This window comes from Hemiscyllium ocellatum, chromosome 7, assembly GCF_020745735.1.
Source record: "Hemiscyllium ocellatum isolate sHemOce1 chromosome 7, sHemOce1.pat.X.cur, whole genome shotgun sequence".
Classification (NCBI taxonomy): domain Eukaryota; kingdom Metazoa; phylum Chordata; class Chondrichthyes; order Orectolobiformes; family Hemiscylliidae; genus Hemiscyllium; species Hemiscyllium ocellatum.
In genome coordinates, this window is record NC_083407.1 from 88,535,139 (window position 1) to 88,557,441 (window position 22,303).

The window sequence follows — 22,303 nt, forward strand, 5'->3', positions numbered from 1 at the left end:
TTTGGATCATTCTTAACCCTATGTGCCAAAGCTATCTCACGTCCCTTTTTTGCCCACTTGACTTCCCTATTAAGTATACTCCTACTGCCTTTATACTCTAAGGATTCACTCGATCTCTCCTGTCTATACCTGACATATACTTCCTTCTTTTTCTTAACTAAAACCTTAATTTCTCTAGTCATTTAGTATTCCTTATACCTTCCAGCTTTTCCTTAGCAGGAATATATTGCCTTTGGATTCTCGTTATCTCATTTCTAAAGGCTTCCATTTTCCAGCTGTCCCTTTACCTCTAACATCTGCCCCCCAGTTAAGTTTTGAAAGTTCTTGCCTAGTACTGTCAAACTTAGCCTTCCTCTAATTTAGAACCTCAACTGTTAGATCTGGTCTATCCTTTTCCATCACTATTTTAAAACTAATAGAATTATGGTCGCTGGCCCAAAGTGCTCCTCCACTGACACCTCAGTCACCTGTCCTGCCTTATTTCCCAATGAGTAGGTCAAGTTTTGCACCTTGGAGAAAATGAGGACTGCAGATACTGGAGATCAGATTTGAGTGTGGGCTGCTGGAAAAGCACAGCAGGTCAGACAACATCCAAGGAGCAGTAGAATCGATGTTTCTGGCAAAAGCTCTTCATCAGGAATGAAGCTTGTGAGCCGGGGTGGGGGTGGAAAGGAATAAATGGGAGGGGGGTGCTGCTGGGGAAAGGTAGTAAGAGTGAGATAGGATGAAGTTGGGGGTAATGGTGACAAGTTGGAGTGAGGGTGGAGTGGATAGGTGGGAAGGAAGATGGACAGGTCATGAGGGCGGTGCCAAGCTGGAAGGTTGGATCTGGGATAAAGGTGGGGGGAGGGAAATGAGGAAACCCGCACCTTCTCTAATAGATACATCCACATACTGAATCAGAAAACTTTGTACACACTTAAATTCTTCTCCATTTAAACCCTTAACACCACATGTTTGGAAAGTTAAAATCCCCTATCATAACCACCCTGCTATTCTTACAGATAACTGAGGTCTCCTTATAATATTGTTTTCTCAATTTCCTGCTGACTGTTAGGGGGTCTATAATACAATCCTCAATAAAGTGACCATCCCTTTCTTATCTCTTAGTTTTACTGAAATAACTTCCCTGGATGATTCCCAGTTATGTCCTCCCTCAGTACAACTGGAATGCTATCCCTGGTCAAAAACACCACTTTCCCTCCTCTCTTGTCCCCCTTTGTATCCTTCCTATGGTATTTGTAGCCTGGAACCTTAAGCTGCCAGTCTTGTCTATCCCTGAGACATGCTTCTGTAATTGCTAAGATATCTGACGTTACCAAAATATCAAAGGTTTGAGTCACTGAATGTCAAGCAAAACAGATGCCCAGTGTTTCTAATTGGAAAAGTAGAGAAGTGAACAAAATTGTGGAGGTTAGGTTGTGCAAAACCAGGTTATAGAAGGATTTGAAAGACAAAAACAAGAACTTGACATTGATACAGAGTGAAGTATGGAGTAGTCAAGGTTACCGAGTATACATTTTGAAGAGGGATGAGACTGTAGAATGGAATCGGACAAGGGCTGTTCAAATATTTGTGCCTTGTGAAAGGTTGCAATCCATGCAGCTGGCAAAACAGTCATTGGAATTTAGTAAATGCCAGAGTCAAATCCCAGGGAATCTATGTTTATCTATTAAGTAGAGTGGTGTGATTATTGAGGTGATCCCTTGCAATTTGAGGCACGTTGTTTTAATTTGCCATTTTATTTTGACAGTGAGAGACAGAAGAAATGTCTTTACTACTCAATCTGTTCACATCTTACAATAATAATAACTTCAAAAAAGGAACTGAAAAATTATGAAGGTCAGCGCCAAAGCAACCCTCTTTTTTTGGGTTAGCATGCTACTGGCATTTTTGTGGTGTAGTAAAGCCCTGGAGCATTTCTATGGCCTTAATTCATTAGATTTTTCAGGGACTATGGCCTCCCCAGGCATCTCAGTTGAAGAAGGTATTGTATCTATGACTGTAACATCCATCAATTCTCCATCGTACAATGTCATCCGCCTTTGTTCACATTTTCAAGGTATAAAGATGCTGTGGTTTTAAGAGGAGCATTTTGTTCTGGTTTTGTTTTGAAGAGAGGTTTTAAGGCAGAGGTTCTGATCTGGTTAGTGAAGTCTCAAAGTAAACAGCTCGGGAGGCCTTGGGTTTTTTAAAGTTGAAACAATAGATGCAGCTTGGAAGGGTGTGACCAGGATTTCTAGTTTTTAGTTTATTTAGCTTTTAGATTCAGTAGCTGTTGTTGTTGGAGTCTCAGCAGGGGTTTGAAGCTGCAGTAAATATCTCCTGGCCACTGACTCTCTAATTTTTCCTCTATATTTTTCTTTCAGGATTGCTGGAGTTATCGGTGAGACAAATCTATTTTTGGAATTTTGACAAGGGTGCGTTTTTGGTATGTTACTATATTAGAATAGTTAATTAGTAATAGTTACCATATCTAGTATTCTGTAAAATCCTTCTTTATTTTGTTGTATATAAACATTATTGTTGAAATAAGTTGTTTTGCTTAACATAGAGTAGTTTGACCAGTTACATTGCATCTGGAACAGCTATTTTACAATTATCTTAAATACAAAAAAAAGTTAGGGTCTGGGCTACCTTCTTAAAATATTTTGAGGGGGTCTGGTCTGGTCCAGTACAATGATTTTCCCTATTTGAATTTCCAATGTTGGCCAGTTGGAAAGAGGATTGGCACAGAATTGGATGGCATTATTTTGCTCCCTCTTGTTTTCCATATCTTGTGTAGCAGTACTGCAAACACTTTTAGTGGAAGCAGTTAGCGATTGTGGATTCTATTGCCGTTTTCCACACCACCTCCATCATGAAGTGACGAAGTCCCACTTCTTATCGAATGAGATCAATACGGTCACATGTCAAGCTTACACAACTTTCAACTATTTCAGATTTACCAGTATGGAATTTCAGCTTGGCATGGGTATCATTCTATTAAATTTATGATTCTACCAATCTGGAGATAGGTGGAGCACAAACTGGAGTCGTGAGTCCAAATCCAAATTTGACTTATCACAATGTCACCGAAATTGATGCAAAGAATGAATAATAATTTCAGCAGCCCTGGATCAAGACAAGTGTTGGGGTAAGCAATATGAAACATTTGGAAGTGATTACAGCCCAAGGGAAAGAGTACTACTTGCTGACAAATGTTATGGGCAAAAATAAAAGGTAAAATATAACAGAACAAGGCAACAGCATTCAAAGAGTGGCCAAAAAAGGAGCAGATTCTAATAACTGGGAGAGATATAAAGAACAAAATGATAGAAGTGTTCAAAATCATAAGGTTTTGGACAGATTAGATACAGCCAAACTATTCCCATTGGTTAATGAACTCAAAACAAGGCCATTGATCTAAGGTTATTGACAAAAGAACCAACAGCAACATGAGAGGCTGCTTTTAAATGCATCAAGTTGCTAGGATCTGGAATACATTGCCTGAGAATGCCAGGCAGGCAGATTCAAAGGAGGCCTTGAGGAGAGAATTGAATAATTATCCAAAAAGGATAAAAAGAAACTGCAGGACTGCGGAAGAACAAGATTACGCGAACCGCACTTATACAGAGCCAGCACAACCTGATCAGCCTCCTTGTTTGCTGTTACTATTCTATTACTGCATCAAAACATCCAGCAAGAGCTTTGGAAAGGGATTATGAAAAGAAATGTGCAGGGGATACCAAAGTAAACAAAGAAAAACAAATTACAATTGTATTAAGAGAGAGGGCAGCCAGAAACAACATGAACCCCTCAAAAACTGATAGTGGCAGTTTTGTTGATGAAAATAAGACATCAGACATGATGGACAGTTACTTTGCACCATTGTTTACAGTAAAGGAAAAGGATTACCATATTATTTGATTCCTAAATAAGATTGAACAACTTGAACATTTTCAACTAATTAGTCAATGATAAGTTATGACTAATGAAAGCAGTTCAAAGATTTTTTTTAAAAAAAGAGAATACTTTCATTCCAAACAGCATTTGTTAAAATATCTCACAGACAGACATTAAAGCTCACGAAAATGAAGGCAAAACATTGAACTAGTTTGGAAATTAGCTGAGCAGGAGACAGACTAGTGTTCTGCAAGTATAACCAACAGACCCCCAACTATTCATCATATTCTGTATTGATTTAAAATGATGAGAGAGGAGAGCCACATTTCAAACATGGCCTTGATACAAAGATAGACAAATTGTAAGCCATATAAATTGAAGTATTAAATTATTTTAAAAAGTTGATAGATTGAAAGAAGAAAGAAAAGTGTGGCAAATAGATTTCGATATAGTTAAGTAGGTTAACTGCTTTAGTAAGTCAAATGGGTTGCCTTTCTAAATAGTAAAAAGCCAGAAACAGTTAAGATCCACATAAACTTAGGGGTCCACAGACAAGTTTATTATCTGACAAAAGAAAAAGCAAAACACAAAAATTGTCTTCTCTACAGCAAGGGATTAAAAGGTAACCTAACAAACCTTAGTTAGATCACAGCTTAAGTACTGTGCTCAGTTCCAGTTTTACATCTTAGAAAATAAATATTGGCTTTGGAAGACATGAAGACTGATCAGCATGATATCTGCATGCCAGGGGTCAAATTACCAGAAGATATTACACAAATTGGGAATGAAACTTAGAACGTTACTGGATAATTCAATCAAATGTTGTAAAATATTAGATATTAAGGAGAACGAATAGGTTTTTTTTGTTTGTTCAGCGGGTTAGGACCAGGAATATTGTCTAAGAGTTAGAATCAAGTTTTGCTTTTGAGAAATGGTTAGGAAACTTGATGACAGAAGAGATTCCAAGTTGGGAAGGTGTGTCTGTTAATTGTATCCCAATTTCAAAACATAGCCAGAAAAATTGGCAAGTGACAAAGGGATTTTGTGTAATAGTTTGCCCATCTAATTAAAGACTACAAGAACTAGGAACAGGAGCAAGCAAGTCAGCCCCTCAAGCCTGCTCTGCTATTTGATATGAACATGGTTGATATCATCTGAGCCTAAATTCCACTTTCCTGCTTGTTCTATATAAACCTTCGATCCATTCCTAATTCAGAATTTGGAGTCAAAAGGCGTAGTGCTCGGAAAGCACATCAGATCAGACAGCTGGACTTGGTGGAGTGGGGGTTGGGGAAGGGGGCGCGGGGAGAGTTGAATGGTTGGCCACAAGGTGGTGGGATTGTCTGCTGCCCAATTCAACTCCCCCTCCAGTCCCCCAGGAACATGCAAATCCTGGGCCTCCTCCACTGCCAAATCCAAGCCACCCAACAACTGGGAGGAAGAACATCTTATCTTCCATCTTGGGACATTCCAACCACACAGCATCAATGTTGACTTCACAAGTTTCCTTATCTCCCCTCCCCACCACCTCATCCCAGATCCAACCCTCCAACTTGGCACTGCCCTCTTGAACTATGCTACGAATCCATCTTCCTTCCTGCCTATCCGCTCCACCCTCCCCTCCGACCTATCACAATCACCCCCCCCACCCCCCCTCTGCATCCACTACTGCCTTCCCTGCTACCTTCCCTTCAACCCCACCCTCCTATTTATCTATCAGTTCCACTCTCCCACCCCCATCACATTCCTGATGAAGGGCTAATGTCCGAAATGTCATCACTCCTGCTCCTCAGATGCTACCTGACCTGCTGTGCTTTTTCAGAGCCACACTTTTCGACTCTGATTTCTCCAGTATCTGCAGTCCTCACTTTCACCCAATTCAGAATTAGTCTATTTCCTCCTTAGATTCACTCATTTTTCCTTCCAGCATCCATTGCATTCTGGAGTAGCGAATTTCACTGATACACAACCCTTTGAGAAGTAAATCTGATAACCCTTATCCAAAAACTATGGCCTCTCAAAACTTATTCTTGGACATAGACAGATGAAATTAGCTTTTCAAACAGAACATCACATTATCTAATGTCATTCAGTAATTGATTTGAGTGCACAGCACAAAATGCACAGTAAAACTCCACAAAACACTAAACATTTCGAAAAATAAAACTCACGCTCTACAAAATGTAATTATAAAATTCAATATCTGACCAAAAATAGACCAGGGGTATATCACAATGACAGACAAATTAGAAAAACGCTGCAAGTGTGGAGCAAGCCACACAGATGGATAAGCTAAACAAGCATTCCATTATACATATCAATGATATGTACAAGTAGGATAACATCACATGTCAAAACAGAACTGAATCCTTGGTAAACTCTTAATTTTAAGTATTGCACAATGAATTTTTCAAGGAACTAGCAAAATAATTCTAGGTTAGAATTGATTATTATATGATAAAACATAATCACCAGACTCTACCCAACAACATTTTCCAACAGTTTTTCATCTATTCTAGATAAACCAACATTAATCTGCCAGCCACCTGAAGACTTTCTTCAAACATTTAAGCATGATCTTTCGCAGTTGTCCAACCAACTTAATTTGACCACGGTTTCAGAAAATAGTATTGGTTGCAATGCATCTCAGGGCACGTAAAATGTATCTCAATGCCACAATTAAGCTGGAATCCCCTACACACAGCAAATTCAGTGGTAGCACTTTTTCTAAACAAAACAACGCAATTCAAAGCTCCTGACAAACAGTCACATTAAAAGCAGAGCATCAAAAGATTAACTATGTGTCCTGGTTTTCAGCAGTTCTTTTTATAAGCCATTTGAATTGTTGGAGAAAAGCAAAGGCAGAGAACTCAATTAGAATAGAATTTCAAATGCCTTGAATTAGCTGAAGCTTCACCTTAAAAATCAAATTAATAGGCCACCTTCAGTATCTTTATATTGCCATTTTAACTGATCCACTTACCGCATAATTGACATTAAACTTGTGCAAATTTGAAAAACAAGACATCTTTTAATGCCAATATTTGCACTGTAGATTTTCAATTCTTCAATCCGAATACTCCAATTGCCAAGCAATCATTGGAACACATTGTAAATTGAAAATTACACTGGGTAATTCCCTTGTATCTAGAGTCCTCCAAACAAATCTAATCAAGGCAGAGGATTCATAATTTCCTGCTTCCATTAAGTTCAGTTTGCCAGGAGAATTAAAACCTGAGCCTAAGGCCCTGGGCAACTTTAAGCTTACTACTCACTTCCCCAATACCTTCATTGGTCCCAATATTTCCAACCCTCTGACACTGGTCTTTGCACCATTTACCTCACGTCCCTCACCCCATCACACACACCCTCAGCACTCCATCACTACACAGAATCAGAGAATTGTCGTGGTGTAGAAGGCATCGCTTCTATGACCTAGTGCCAATCGCCTGTGATTTCTCCACTTCCCTGCACACCAGTTCTATCCAACTAATCACCCAAAATCTTCATGAATGCCTCAATTGATCCTGCCTCCACCACAGGGTCATGCATTCCATACCCTAACCAGGTGCTGCGAGATAAAATCTTTTCTCACATCACCCTTACATATTTGGGCTCTCTATTTTAAGTCTATGCCTGCTTGTTCTTTGTTCATTTGAGCAGAAACAGCTTCTCAGTATCAAAGTTATCCAGCCCATTCATGATTTTGAAAACCTCTTTCAAATCTATTCTTGACCAAGAACAGTGTAAACCTCCAGTGTATCCCCACAACTGACGTTTCTCATTGCTGGAATCCTTCTTGTAAATTGCTTCTACACTTTCTGCAATACATTTACAAATTTTGCTACAATGTACTCAGTGCTCTAATTGATGTCTAACAAGTGTTTTACTTAGGTTCAAGACCACCTCCCTGTTCTTGTATCTATGCCCCGAATAATGCAGCCGAGGACACTGTATACTTTACCAACTGCCCTCTCTACTCATCTTTCCAACTGCAATGATCTGTGTACGTATACACCACCGTCCCTCTGCTCCTGCACTCCCTTTACAATTATACCACTTATCTAAAATTGCCTTTCAACATTCTTCCAAGCAACATGCATATCTCACATCTACCTGGCCTATCCATTTGGCAGGCCCTTGAACATGGAACAATGACTGGTGCTGCTGCGTAAAAGGGGGAGCATGGTTTGATTTCCCCTGACACCACCAAGCAAGAAAGTGTTGGCTTCAGGTATGCTCTGAAGGAACTGGGATCAACATTTACAGCCAGAAACTGGTAACTCAGTGCTAATTGTAAAAAGAGGAGCAGAGTGGCAATCTGACTGCAATCACCACTCCTGGAAATATTTCGGCCATCGTATACATGTTACACAATACAAACTGTGAAGTACTGTATTACCTTAAAAGCACAGTTATCTCATTACCAAAGAAGATGCCTAACCTTCATGAGCTGATGCGAAATTGATTTCCAAAAGCAACTGTGTGCTTTTTGGAGTTTAAAATAGTCATGGTCATATCAAATGATAATCTAAACTTGTAATTCTTCCTAGGATCAGTGACAACATACTGTAACCAACCAAAGAATCAGTGCTCCAACTGTTTGGACCAGGTTGTCTAGCTTTAGAACACCAGAAAATTATTTTATCTACAGCTGATTTTAGCCAAAAGAAAACAGCAAAAATATTTTAGTTCCAGGTTGAAATCAGGAAAAACACCAAAAGAAAAATGTGAATGCGCCAACGGTAACACTTCCTTGGCAACACTCACCACCACCCTAGCATTAAGTGCAAAAGAAGAGACCTAGGGGTGCAGGTTCATAGTTCTTTGAAAACAGAGTCCCAGGTAGATAGAATAGTGAAGGCAGCATTTGATATGCTTGCCTTTATTGGTCAGTGCATTGAATATTGGGAGTGGGAGGTCATTATGCGGCCGTGCTGGATATTGATTAGGCACTTTTGAAATACTGATCTCCCTGCTATAGAAAGGATGTTGCGAAACTTGAAAGGGTACAGAAAAGATGCACAAGGTTGTTACCAGGATATGAGGGTTTCAGCTATAGGGAGAGGCTGAATAGGCTGGGGCTATTTTTCCAGGAGTGCTGGAGGCTAAACGGAGACCTTATATAAACGTTAATAAAATCATGAGGGCCATGGATAGGGTGAATAGCCAAGGTCTTTTTCCAACGGTAGGGGATTCCAAAACTAGAGGGCATGGGTTTAAGGTGAGAGGCAAAGATTTAACAAGGACCTGTGAGACAACATTTTCATGCAAAGGGTAGTGTGTGTATGGATTGAGATGCCAGAGGAAGTGGTAGAGGCTGTTACAATTACAACATTTGAAAGATGTCTGGATGGGTATATGAATAGGAAGGGTTTACAGGAATTTGAGCCAATTGCTAGAAAATGGGACGCGATTAATTTAGGATATCTGGTCAGCATGGACAGGTTGGACCACATGGTCCATTTCGATGTTGCCCAAATCTATGACTATGACTAATATAGAGTGCCTTCAACTTAGTAATATATCCCAAGCTGCAAAGGAACATAATTAGTAGTAAAGACAAACCAAGGAATGGAACATTATTTTTGGATATCCAGAAGATTGCACAAAGAGGTAGATTTAAGAAGTATTTTAAGGAATCAGAGAGAGTAGGGAGGGAGGGAAAGAAGGGGTGGGGAGATGAATGGGAACATGCATGGGGGAAAGAGTGCAGGAGACTTTTTGATGAAGGGCAACAATGGAGAGAAGGAAGAGAGGGATGCGCAAGAGGACAGGAATACCAGATGGTGTTTACCTCAATATTAAAATGAGTAATAACTTCAGTTCTGAGGTCTTTCTTTAGTTGTAGAATGTATCTCCAATATGCTGGCACTGTTCATTAATCATAACATAAAAAGTGCTGGAAATGCATTTGAAAATGTAACCCAGGTTTTTTTTAAATACATGCAATCACATCTTTGCACCATTCAACATTCTCAACATATCAGTTAATTTAAACCTGGATCATCTTGCAAGAGTCAGCACCTGACCCTTCAACTCATCATTACTAAGCTGTAAAATGGTGGTCCTGAAACAAAGAACTGAAATAACAGGATAGAAGTTGTTTCATTAAAAACACAAAAATGTTTACTGCCATCTCCTTTTTCTCTCCAGAAAGGAAGATTTGCAAGCCATATAAATTGGCTTCTTAACCAATACTCACAGATATTGCATGCTCCACAATCATGCACGATTTGCCCATTTCTGCTTCAACTGTTTATTAACAGCTTGAAATACATTCATGTCACAATTGGGAAATTTTAAAAATTCATACTGAACTCAAGAAAAGAAAATAATCAAGCAAACAAATTTTATGTGCAGATCTTGAATTTTCCCTTGTAATCTTTTCTTCCCCAACACACTAGAAAATGTAATGTGACAGATTTGCTGATATAACTAACGGTAGCCCAACTAAGACAAGCACCTAGAAGAGTTCAACATACACACATCTACACATAACACTTTCCACTTCTTCCCATGTCTTCTGTTTCTCTTTAGTTACAGAGACTCATAAGACTTAGTGCCATTTAGCAGTAATAGTAATTCAAGTCATACTTACATTCTGTGTACTGCTGCAACTGGGCAAACTCTTCTGGGCTTAGGATAACCCATTTCCCATCACTCATTTTCCACAAATCCACTTAGACCAGATTGTTATTCATGAAGATAGTAGAACAATTCACAAAAAAGTGCTTCTAGAAAAATATGGTCCGAGGAGATAGAACCTCTTCTTCTAAAATTGACAGAAAATGTCTCTGATGTTTAGTTTCCTCTTGTTGATTGGTTTACATTTGATTGTTAATTGGGTAATGATACTTCTCTTCACAAGAAACCTGTTTATGAATAGTCCTCATTTGATGATTAACTGTGCTTAGATTGTCTGTTTAATAATTTCATTAACAGGATCTGTTGAACAAAATCCATTCATATTTTTGAAGGGTGAATCACACGTTTTGCTCAAATCTGCAAAAGCATAAGGAAATGAGTTTACAAGGAAATAAGTAAACAGAAATAGTTGCACAATACATTGGCAATATCAATAAATGTGATGTAAGCCTGGTTTAATTATGGGTTGTAGGTTATGTGGGTTTCCTTTCATAATCTGAGCTTGTCATCTACTTCGCTTTGAAAGAATTGTTGTTAAACAGAAGAGAAGAAAGTTAATGGTTTATGTGCAAATATTTCAACAGAACTGGAAATTACAAAGATAAACGTACCTCAGAGGATTGAGTATAGCAAAGAGGAAATAAAAGCAGGACATGATGGAAAACGTCAGCCTACCTGGCAACATTTGTAGAGAGAGGCAGACAGATGGGGAGGAGGGGTGGGGCAGGAAGAGAGGGAGATAGAGAGGAAGGGGGGAAAGAGTGGGGAATGGGAGGGGAGGCACGAAAGAGAGAGGGAGAACAGGCGAAAGGAAGAGCAAGAGCAGGAGCGAGAACCAGAAAGGGGCAGGGGGGAAGAAAGACAGTGGGGGGAGAAGAGAGAAAAAGAGTGGGGGAAGAAAAAAAAGAGGGCATGGGGCGGAGGGAGAAGAAAGAGAGCAGAAGGAGAAGAACGAACGAAAGAGCGAATGAACGAAAGGGTGGGCGGGAGGGAGGGAGGGTGAGAGAAAGAGAGAAAGTGGAGAGAAGGAAAGAAAGAGGGCTCTCATTTCAGTTTGATGAAAACATTTGTGAGGATGTAATTACTGTGTTGACAGTTTCCTCATTTTTTTTGTTATAATTGTTGTCATAAGAACATTAACAGATAAAAGCTTGACAGGAGTGAAATAAGCTACAACTTTTTTAAAACATATAGCACATATAGCTAATATATCAATAGGATGCATGACTCAAAAGTAAAAGCTAAATGAATTCTGTGCATTCTATTTCAATCCTTGTCCTTAATGTTCACTTCTGCTTCTTCTCAAGAGCACATTTGGTCTTGACACTTTGTGTAATGCTGCCCACAAGGAGGAAAAAAAATGAATCAGCATGCGTAAAAGCATCCTGCGCTTGTTTGTAGATTCCAGTGCAGTTGACGATGGATGAAGCATAAAAATAAAGACGCATAAGAGTATTAAAGTGACCAGTCCAAATAATAGCAATGGATTCTGTTAGTAAAAAAATCATTATAAATAAAATGGTGGCTTTGCTCATTTAGGTTCATGGGTATAAACAAGCATTAATTTGACTTATTCATCACCTCAACACAATTCAATATTCCTCAACTATGCAGGCATGGGAAAAAAAAATAATCATTTCCCATTCTGCTTCGTTACTAAAAACTATGGTCTAAATAACAAAGTACTGGGAAATACTCAACTGGCTTTGCAGCAGCTTTGGGGAAAGAATCAAACTTTGTTTTTCTCTCTGGACAGACACTGCTGGTATTTCCAGCACTTGCTGTCTTTCAGATTTTAAACACTGACTGCATGTTACTTTTACTTTACTGTAGTTTACATTTTTAGATTGGTTAGACAGATAGGCACAAATCAAGCAACCAACCAGAGAAACCTAACCAAAGAAGGAACATATCAGAAGACAAATTGAAAAACTAACTTGTGTGGGAAAGCAGGTCCTACCTTTAAACAGACAAAGTGCTGAAGCAAGTCAACAGGTCTGGCAGCATCTGTGGAGAAAGAAACACAATTAAATGTTTTAAGACCAGTATGAATCCTTTTTAGAGCGCAACTGAATCATGTACAAAAGTTTTGCATATTCGTTTATAGTTACTCATCCTCAGGACGCATAAAAGATCAGTTAAAAAAAGTTTCCAAACACACCAACCTTAGCTGAGCTTCCTATTGCATTAGACTATGACATCATTTGAAAACAAATTTCCTCTTCTCCTAAATGCACTGATTTACAAATAGGTTTTCATTAAAGAGAAAGAAAAAAAAATGACAAGAATAAGCTCCTTGTAATTCTCTTCAGCTGCTGACTTGTGTGTCGTGGATCTAATGGAGATTGCCACAAAACCAAGATTTAAGGTAAATAACCTTTTGGGTTATTGTTCAACATCTCATCTTCCAAAAACTTCCATCGTTCTAGTGCTCAGAAACATAAACAAAAGTGCACTGGCCAGCTAGCAGTGCAGTTTGGTAGCAATATCACAGTACATCACGTGTAAAGACATGCACATCATCTCAGCGCTGCCAAAGAGACATCACAATGCTACAGAGATGCACCGACTAAACAGCCATACACAATCTGTGCTTCTACAGTATACAAGCAAGCTGTACACTCAGGCTACATAAAGGTTAACTGCAGTAACTCCACTAAGTATAGTGCAGTAACTTGGTTTTAAGATGAGCATCATTCACTGGAGCAAAAACAAATCAGAGCTGTCGATGCGGGTCATTAACAAACCGATGATGTGTGACAAATTGACTCAAAGGCAAACACCTCATTAGCTTTAGGGACAGAATCACATCACGATGATATAAAATATTGACAACGGATTTTCAAATTCCATTGGCAGATTTTTCCTGGATCAGACATTCCTAAATTGAGATATATTTGCAGGCTCCGAGACAGCAATTGCTTCCATGGAACTGGGAGCTGCGAGACCCTTTTGAATCCTTGCTTTATTTTTGTTGATAGATGCTATTTGGCTACCGTGATCTAGCAGGACAGGCTCAATGGGCTGAATGGCCTATTCCTTGTCCCTCTGGTGCCTACTGGATCATTAATCAAAACATTTTCCATAACTCAAATTACATTAATAAGTGGCCTGCTGTTAAAATAATAAGAAAATTACTGCAATTAAGAGGCTACATTATTAATCAATTATTTCAGTTAAGGAGGACCCTTAAGCAACAATTGTCAGGATCCCATCACGAGTCATCTGCATCAATAATCACAATAATACAAGATTAACAATCAAGGTATTATTATATTGATAACTAGAGTTCAAACATATTAATAGTTCATTAATAATCTCCCCACTCAATTATCAAAGCCCTAACCTTCTCTCCAGCCACTCTTTAAAATTTTTATTTTGCCTAAATTTCCATTTCAGGATCACATTGAATATAATGCATTAAAATGGAAAAAGGGAAAATGTTTGAGGAGGACTGTTCTAGATTGTATATTTCAGAAAGGATTTGGAAGGATGCTTGGATTAATTCATACAGTGTATCTTGTACACACTGCTACTATTACTGTGAAGCAGGAAGTGGTGCATAAAAGGTGCCAATCAAGGGAGTACCTTTTCCTTAGTTGAGGTCAAGACTCAAGTGATTATAAAGCTGCATTTATCAAGGCAAGTGATGACCATCTCATCACATTCTTCGCTTGTGCCTTGTGGATTTCAGAAAGTCAGGAAATACATTGTATGCTACTGATAGGCTCCAGGGGTTCATCTTCATACCAGGAAGACACTCAGTTTCCCAGCTAACCCCTTCCAATGACACGGTTTCCTCCTTACTTAGGGAGCAAATGCCCTGCCCACTTTGATAATTTGGTTAATTTCTTCATTTGTTCTGCAGCAGTATAACAACTAGCTTTTCTATATATTTACTTCCTTAAGCCTCACAATTCAAAAGAAAATTACATCAAATACACAGGGAGTCCATGAGTCGGTCTGCTCAAAGACTGGAGCATTAACTTCATAATTCAACTATCGGTAACTGGAGAATAAGTACAAAGAAGCTTTCAGCGGTCAAATTAGATATTTGGAAATAGTTTGTCAAGTATCCAGGATTATTCATGGATTGATTTAGTTAATTTCCATTGCATTGAAAATATATGTGAAGACTCTATAATAGAGTGAACAAGCAGCTCTCCTGGGAATGATGTAATGACAATCCTTTAGCTCCATTGTGACAGGTCCGAATTTTTGTTTAGCGCATAATAGATATTTTTACAAAATTTAGATGAGATTGTGGAGGAAGATATTGCACAATGTTTGATGAATGAGGAAAACACTAAACAACTGGCTGGAAAGAGGAATTAAAAAGCTTATTAAAAAGATGAATAATAAGCTAAGAGGAAATTGCCCAATTTTAGTATAAAATGTGGATGATGCCATGCAGAGGGAAGTTCAATGAGCAGTATTCCTGGCTTTGATACTTGCCAAATTTCTTCCCCCTCCCCCCACCTCCCATGTTACCTGAGCATGTCAAGAGAGCCTCTACCCCATCCCTACACACATTCATCAGATATTACTAATTTTCAGCAATTATTCCAAGTATCACATTGATTGCTCAGCTAAGTGGTTAACTTTAAGATTTATATGTTTGATTTATTTATTTATTTCTTATTTTTTGCATGCTCAATATTAACTCTTTGGGTAAGTACAGATAGTTTATTTTGCACATAAGGTGCTATTATAAGTTGCTTTCTTTTTAGGCTTAATGGCTTTGAGGGCATACAAGAGACACAGAGTTTGATGACTAGTAGATTTAGAATAGCGATTATACAACAGGATAAGTTAGACAGATGGATGACTGTCAGGAAAAGGTAAGAAGGTAATTCAGAAGTCTCCTGTGGCTACTCCTCTCTCAAACAAATACTCAGCTTTGGGTACTATTGGAAAGGTTAGGCTCTCAGAGGAAAACAGAAGAGACAGTCAGGTCTTGGGCACTAAGAATCAATCTTATGTTGTTTGGGATTTTATAAAATTTAAAAGAATAATTGTGAAAAGGGGCTCTCCTGTCAAGGTTACAGACAAGAGATTCTGATGCAGTGAGCATGAATCTAGGATGATATATTGCTTCCCTGTTGCCAGGATTAAGGATGTCCCAAATTGGTTAAAGCGTATAGTATACATTGGCAGGACATTCCATGACACAGTTATGGAAAAAATGAAGGCTTTACAGAGTGAATATAAGAGGCTAGGTAGAAGATTTAAAAAACACAATCTCAAAAGTAGTAATCTCTGGTTTACTCCCAGTGCCAAGCTCAAATGAGGGAAAGAAGAAGAGGATAAATGAGATAAATCAACGGCTGAAAAGGTGGTGACATATTCAGGTTCTTGGATCATTGGAATCTCTTGTGGGGCAGAAAAGACCTGTTGGATTTCACTTGTATTGGAAAGATAACAATACCCTCGTGGAAACATTTGCTAATACTATTAAAAGGAAACTATAAATTATTAGAGGGGGTGAAATGGAGGAATCCTAAGTAACAGAGTAAATAGAAAGATAGACTAGGATGGTTTTGAATCTGAAAAGAATAAGTTAATTAGAAAAGATAGACAAGAGCAGGTCAGTGAATGAAGTAACTCTGAAGAATTAAACTGCACTTATTTCGAGGCAAACGGTCTTACAGCTAAGACTGGTGAACTCAGGGCATGTTTGGGAACATGGGCTTGAGATATCATAGCTATTATAGAAACTTGGATGAGGGATGAACAAGACTGGCAGCTCAATGTCCCGGTTTCAAATGCTTTAGGAAAGATCGGAAGAGACAAGAGAGGAAGGGGAGCGGTAATTTGATGAAGGAAAATAGTGCTGCTGTATCTGGAGATGATATTTCTGAAAACTCATCCTGCGAAAATAAATGGTTTGACATTAGAAATAAAGAAAGGAATGATCACCTTGATGGGATTGTTCTATAGACCCCCCAGATAGTCAGAGGAAAATTGTAGAATAAATATGTAGAGAGATCTCAGGTTTATGTAAGAATATGAAGGTTGCCACAGATGGTGATTTTAATTTTCCAAACATTGACTGGAAGTACCTTACTGTTAAGGTTTGGATAGTAAAGAATTTGTTAAATGTGTTCAAGAAAATTTTCTTTACCCATATTTAAAATTTTCAAACTAGACGAGTAACACTTGATCTTCCCTTGGGTAATAAAACAGGGCAAGTGGCTGAAAAGAAAGTAGGGGGACACTTTGGGTCAAGTGATCATAATTCTTTTTGTTTTAAAATAATGACAGAAAAAATAAGATCTCCATAAAGAGTAGTTTTAACTGAATAAGAAAAATTGCAATAGTATGAGAAAAAGACTTTCAAAAATTGATTGGAGTAGACTGTTGATAGATAAAGGGGTATCTGATAATTGGGAGGCTTTCAAAAGTGCGATAATGAGGGTTCACAGTCTTGTTATGTTCCTATTAGAGTGAAAGATAAGGCTGGTAGGATTAGAGGTTCTAGTTAATAATTTTTTAAAAATCATTAGATGTGGATAACCAGGTTCAAATGAATCTCTTGAACAGTATAAAGAGTGCAGGGCATTCTTATGAGGAAAATCAGGAAGGCAAAGAGAGGATATGAGTTAACATTGGCGAATAAGATTAAGGATAATCCAATGAGATTGTATAAGTGCATTTGGAGCGAGCAAGCAAGCAACTACAGAGAGTAGGACCCTTTAAAAGGTGAAAGTGGTCACCTTTGAGTTGAACCTCAGGAGAGGAGGAGAGATATTAATAGTTCATATTAGGTTTTACTGTGACGGAAGAAATGGAGGCTAGAGAACTCGGGGAAATAAACTGATGTTTTGAAAGCAGTTCATATTTCAGAAGAGGAAGTGTTGGAAGTTTTAGAAATATAAAGGTGAACAAATCTTTGGGACGTGATCTAGTATAATCCAGGACTTTGTGGGAAGTTAGGGAGGAAATTGCAGATCTCTTGCAGAAAGATTTGCATCATGTGTAACTATAGACGAGGTTCTGGATGACTGGACAATATCTAATGTTATGCCTTTGCTTAAGAAGGGATGTAAGGAAAAGCCCAGGAACTATGGATCTGTGAGTCTGACTGGTGGAAAGTGATTCTGAAAGATAGGATTTATATGCATTAGTTGAGGCAAGGAAAGATTAGGCATAGTCCGCATGGTTTTGTGTGAGGGAAATCATGTCTCAAACTTGACTGAGTTTTTTATGGAAGTAATCAAGAAGATTGATAAGAGTGGACAGGTAGATACTGTTTACTTGGATTTTAGTAAAACCTTTCTGCATGATGATTAATTACTGACATTAGATCAAATAGGATACAGGGTGAGCTTGCCAAAATTGGCCTTACAGCAGGAGACAGTGAGATGGTGGAAGACTGTTTTTTGGATTGGAGACCTGTGACCAGCAGGGATTGGTACTGTGTCAACTTTTATTTGTCATTTATAAACTCATCTAAATCATTTGTATAGGAGTCATAATCAGTAAGTTTGTGGATGACACAAAGATTGGTGATACAGTGGGCAGTGAAGAAAGTTGTCTAAGATTACAAAGAGATCTTGATATTCAGGTCAATGGTCTGAAGAGTGGCTGATGGGGTTTAATTTGGAGAAATGCAAGGTATTGCATTTTGGTAAAACAAACAAGGGCAGTACTTACACAATTAAAAGTTGTGCCGTAGGTTAAACTGCTATAAAACAGAGACAGACCTATGGGTTCAGGTACATAATTCTTTAAAGTTTGCATCGGATATAGACAGGGTGGCTAAGAAGGTGCCTTCATTGCTCAGAATACAGGAATTGGGATGTTGTGTTGAGGTTGTACAGGTCATTGGTGAGGCTTCTTCTGGACTACTGTCTGCAGGTCACTCTGTTATAGGAAAGATATTACTAAACTGGATAGGGTTCAGCAAAGATTTGCCAAGATGTTACAGGGAATGGAGGGTTTGAGATAGAAGGTGAGGTTGGGTAGGCTGGGATTTTTTCACTGACGTGTAGGAGGTTGAGGGTTGACCTTATAGAAGTTTTTTAAAATCGCATGGGGTATTAGAATAAGGTGAATTGCAGGTGTCTTTTTGCTAGGGTGGAAAATTTCAAGACTGGGGCATATTTTTAAGGTGATGGGGAAAGATTTTAAAAAAGCATAAAGGACAATTTTTATTTACAAAGATTGTTTCATGTGTGGAATGAACATCCTGAGGAAGTGGGTACACATCCAAGATTTAAAAGAAATTTAGACAAGGACATGAATAAGAAATGTTTTGAGGAATATAGACCAAGCGCAGATAGGTGGGACTAGTTTAGTTTGAAATTATGGACAGAATGGACTGGTTGGACCAAAGGGTCTGTTTCAATGCTGCATGACTCCATGACACTATGACACTAGCTCTGTCTCGATAAAGGTCCCACACTACTATTTCCAGCCAGAATACACATCCCCTTAAAGAGGTTCAGGTTGCTTTTCTCATGTACACTGCAGTAAAGGTTTGTACATACAAAGTTCTATTTGGCATGCATATCATATTGTTTATTTTGTAACTAGTTTAAAAGTTCCCATAGTCCCAGAGGACCATAGAACAGATCTCTCTTTAAAGAGACTGACCACTGAAGGGGAGTTTAACCAGGGTCACCTAGCTTCAGGTGAGGGGTGAAGTTGAGAAGGCAAAACCATCACAGTAACCTCAGCTGGCATAGGAAATGAACCAAAGCTGTTGGCATCACTCTGCTTTGCAAACCAACCAAGATTAGCGTGGTGCTGGAAAAGCACAACAGGTCAGGCAGCATCTGAAGAGCAGGAAAATTGACGTTTCGACTTTTGCTAGAAACATCGATTTTCCTGCTCCTTGGATGCTGCCTGACCTGCTGTGCTTTTCTAGCACCACTCTAATCTTGACTCTAATCTCCAGCATCTGCAGTCCTCACTTTCACCCATTGCAAACCAGCCACCTAGCCAACTGAACATAGTTTACAGAGATCAGTTTGCTAAGAGTCTAATTAGAGGTTTTATTCAAAATAAGACTATAAACTTAAGACTGGAGATTAATGGAACAAAGATTGTGAAGAGTAATATGAAAAAAATATTAAAATATAGCAATAATGGCATTGGGACAGATTGCAATCATCACATGATTAAAAGCACAGAGCATGAATAACTGCATGGATCTGACGAGAATCTTATTTAGGACATGATATCCGGCGACACCCAACTTCTTTTTAAAAACACATAATTATCTCTCTATAATATGGCATATTTCCCAGGAATTTACTGAATGAGTCACCCGTCATGACGTACTTCAATATAATTACCTATTACTTCTTCTTCACTTAACTGCTTGATTTATCACATGGCAGGTAAGAGTGAATGCCTAGTGATTATATTAAGCAATACTGGAGTTTTTTATTTCAGTCAGTAATGTTCACAATGTATGAGAGCTTTATCATTTTAATACTACAAAGTATATAGTATTCGTCAGATTCTTTCCTGTGTTCGAATTCACGGTCATCGGAGAATTCATCCAGCTGACTGGGAGTAAGGGCCTCGTTTTGGAAGAGCAACCATAAGAAAGTCTTCTCAATAAGAGGCATTCACCTTCAGATGTAGCTCATTGTGCAACAGCAATTAGCCAGAAGTATATATTTAAAGAAAAAAACAGAAGTTGCTGGAAAAGCTCAGCAGGTCTGGCTGCATCTGTGGAGAGAGCTCAGAGTCAATATTTCAAGTCAAGTGACCCTTCCTCAGAAAAGTTCTGAGGAAGGGTCGCTCGACCCAAAATGTAAACTGATTTATCTCCATAAATACTGCCAGACCTGCTGTGCGTTTCCAGCAATTTCTGTTTTTGTTTCTGATATACAGCATCCGCAGTTCTTTCTATTTTTATACACTCATAGACACTGTTAAGATTGTTGGGAAACAAAGGGTACATTTGTCCCCTTCAAAATCCAGAGCCATTCTCCCAATTTATCTACCTAAGATTGCATGTCGTCATTAAACAGGGGTGTGGGGGCGGGGGGTGGAATTGAATGCAGTCTCCAAAATTAAGTTATACAAAGCCATCTCACCATGCTCTCCCAGCATTCCCCTCCCACCCAACCCTCACCCGACGTAACATCTACCAAAATAACATCTCTTTTCAAATATGAAAGATTATTAAATCTTTGGTATGAGGACTATTGATCTTCGTATGGGGGAATTTAGCTATGAAGGAGGGTTGGGTTGACTGGGTTTGTTTTCTCAGGAACCGCAGGAGGTTGAGGGGGTGACCTGAAAGAAGTTTATAAGATTGTGAATGGCACAGAGAGTGGAAAATATGAAACTTTATCCCAGGGTGGAGGGGTCAATTAGGGGACACAGGTTCAAGGTGCAAGGGGGAAAGTTAAAAAAAAAATGTGCAAGGCACGTTTTTCACACCAAGGGCAGTGAGTGCCTAGAATGCATTGCCAGAGGTTGTGGTGGAAGCTAACACAATAGGGGCATTCAAGAAGCATCTGGAAGGATACACGAACAGGAAGGGAAGAGAGAGATATGGATCTTGTAAGTGAAGACAGTTTTAGTACGGAAGGGCAAAATGTGACGGCACAGGCTTAGAGGGCTGAAGGGCTTATTCTTGTGCTGTATTGTTCTTTGTTCCTTTCGTTCTTTGTTGATGTTGATCTTGGCTTTGGATAGTTTGTAAAATCTATCTGCTGGAGGATCTTTTCACTCTTGGATGTTCTTCTTTGAAAAGATTGGTCCTGGTCACCCAGGTGTTTGGACCATTTCTTATGTGGAAGGCCCTTGAAGTGAGAAAGTTGCCCTGTAACGTTGACTGGCAGACTTTTAACCTCATGAATTTCCATTACAGAACACAGCTGCTTATTGGAAACTAACACTTTTCTTCTCTGAAATATCCTGGATCTTTGAGCCAGATAGTTTGTTCTTTTTGACTAGGTATTAAATCTGTGAATGTTGGTCTGGCTTGCTGCAGTCTAAGCAGCTAGTGTTCGATATGTGGAGCAAATCATTATTCTCAACAGATGTGTGAGCAGATTTAAGTACATAGATATTTTACTTCACTTTGATTCAGTTGGAGGCCTTCATTTGCCCTCAGTGTTGCTATATTGATTCACCAGGCACTTCTTGATCAGCTTTCAATACTTACTTGATGTTCTCTTTATCACCATTCTGTTTTAGATGATGAAAAGTTGAAATGTTCCTCTTCAAATTGTGCCATTTCATCATCTGATATTAAATTCAAATCTGTTATTACAATTTATTCTTTAGTCAGTTTTGCTATCTGAATAACTTTAGAGAACAATGCTTCAATGAGCTTAAATGGGTTGGGATGTTCATTATTATTATCCATATTTGTTTTGACTCTCAATTTTTTCTGCCTTGTAATCTGAAGGTTCTTCTGTAATGATAAAAATGGAAAACAGTTCTATTACATCTGTATAATCACAGATGTCCTTCATGATGCCAGAATGAAACAATTCTTCTATGTCAGCATAGGTGACCGTAAAATTTTTCTTTTCGGGTTTTGCCATGAGTTTAGAAAGCTTCTCCTAGTTGCCTCTTGACCATTTGACAATAGCCATTTGTTTCTGGACCAGATGCTCTAACTGGTTTCTATTTGACTGGACTTGGCATAAATTAGTGACTCTTGCCATAGTTGGAGTTTCTTGGAATGAGATGAACAGCTTGTTACCTCAAGGATGTTGAGTTCAATGCATATGCAAGTGCTCAAAGGTGAGAAGTGTTGATTATAAATCATGTATACATTCGTAACACAGACACT

At 38.7% G+C, this 22,303-nt stretch overlaps 1 protein-coding gene across 2 annotated transcripts in view; it reads right to left on the reverse strand.

Moving 5' to 3' along the window:
* LOC132817538 (diacylglycerol kinase beta) overlaps positions 1 to 22,303 on the reverse strand; it is a 519,975-nt gene that overhangs the window by 433,312 nt on the left and 64,360 nt on the right. For both annotated transcript variants that reach the window (XM_060828035.1, XM_060828034.1), the window contains exons 2-3: positions 12,494 to 12,540; positions 10,487 to 10,890 (exon numbers count right to left, since the gene is read on the reverse strand). In XM_060828035.1, the coding sequence (XP_060684018.1) occupies positions 10,487 to 10,553 (67 nt within the window). In that variant the 5' untranslated portion in view covers positions 10,554 to 10,890; positions 12,494 to 12,540. The remainder of the gene's footprint in view (positions 1 to 10,486; positions 10,891 to 12,493; positions 12,541 to 22,303) is intronic.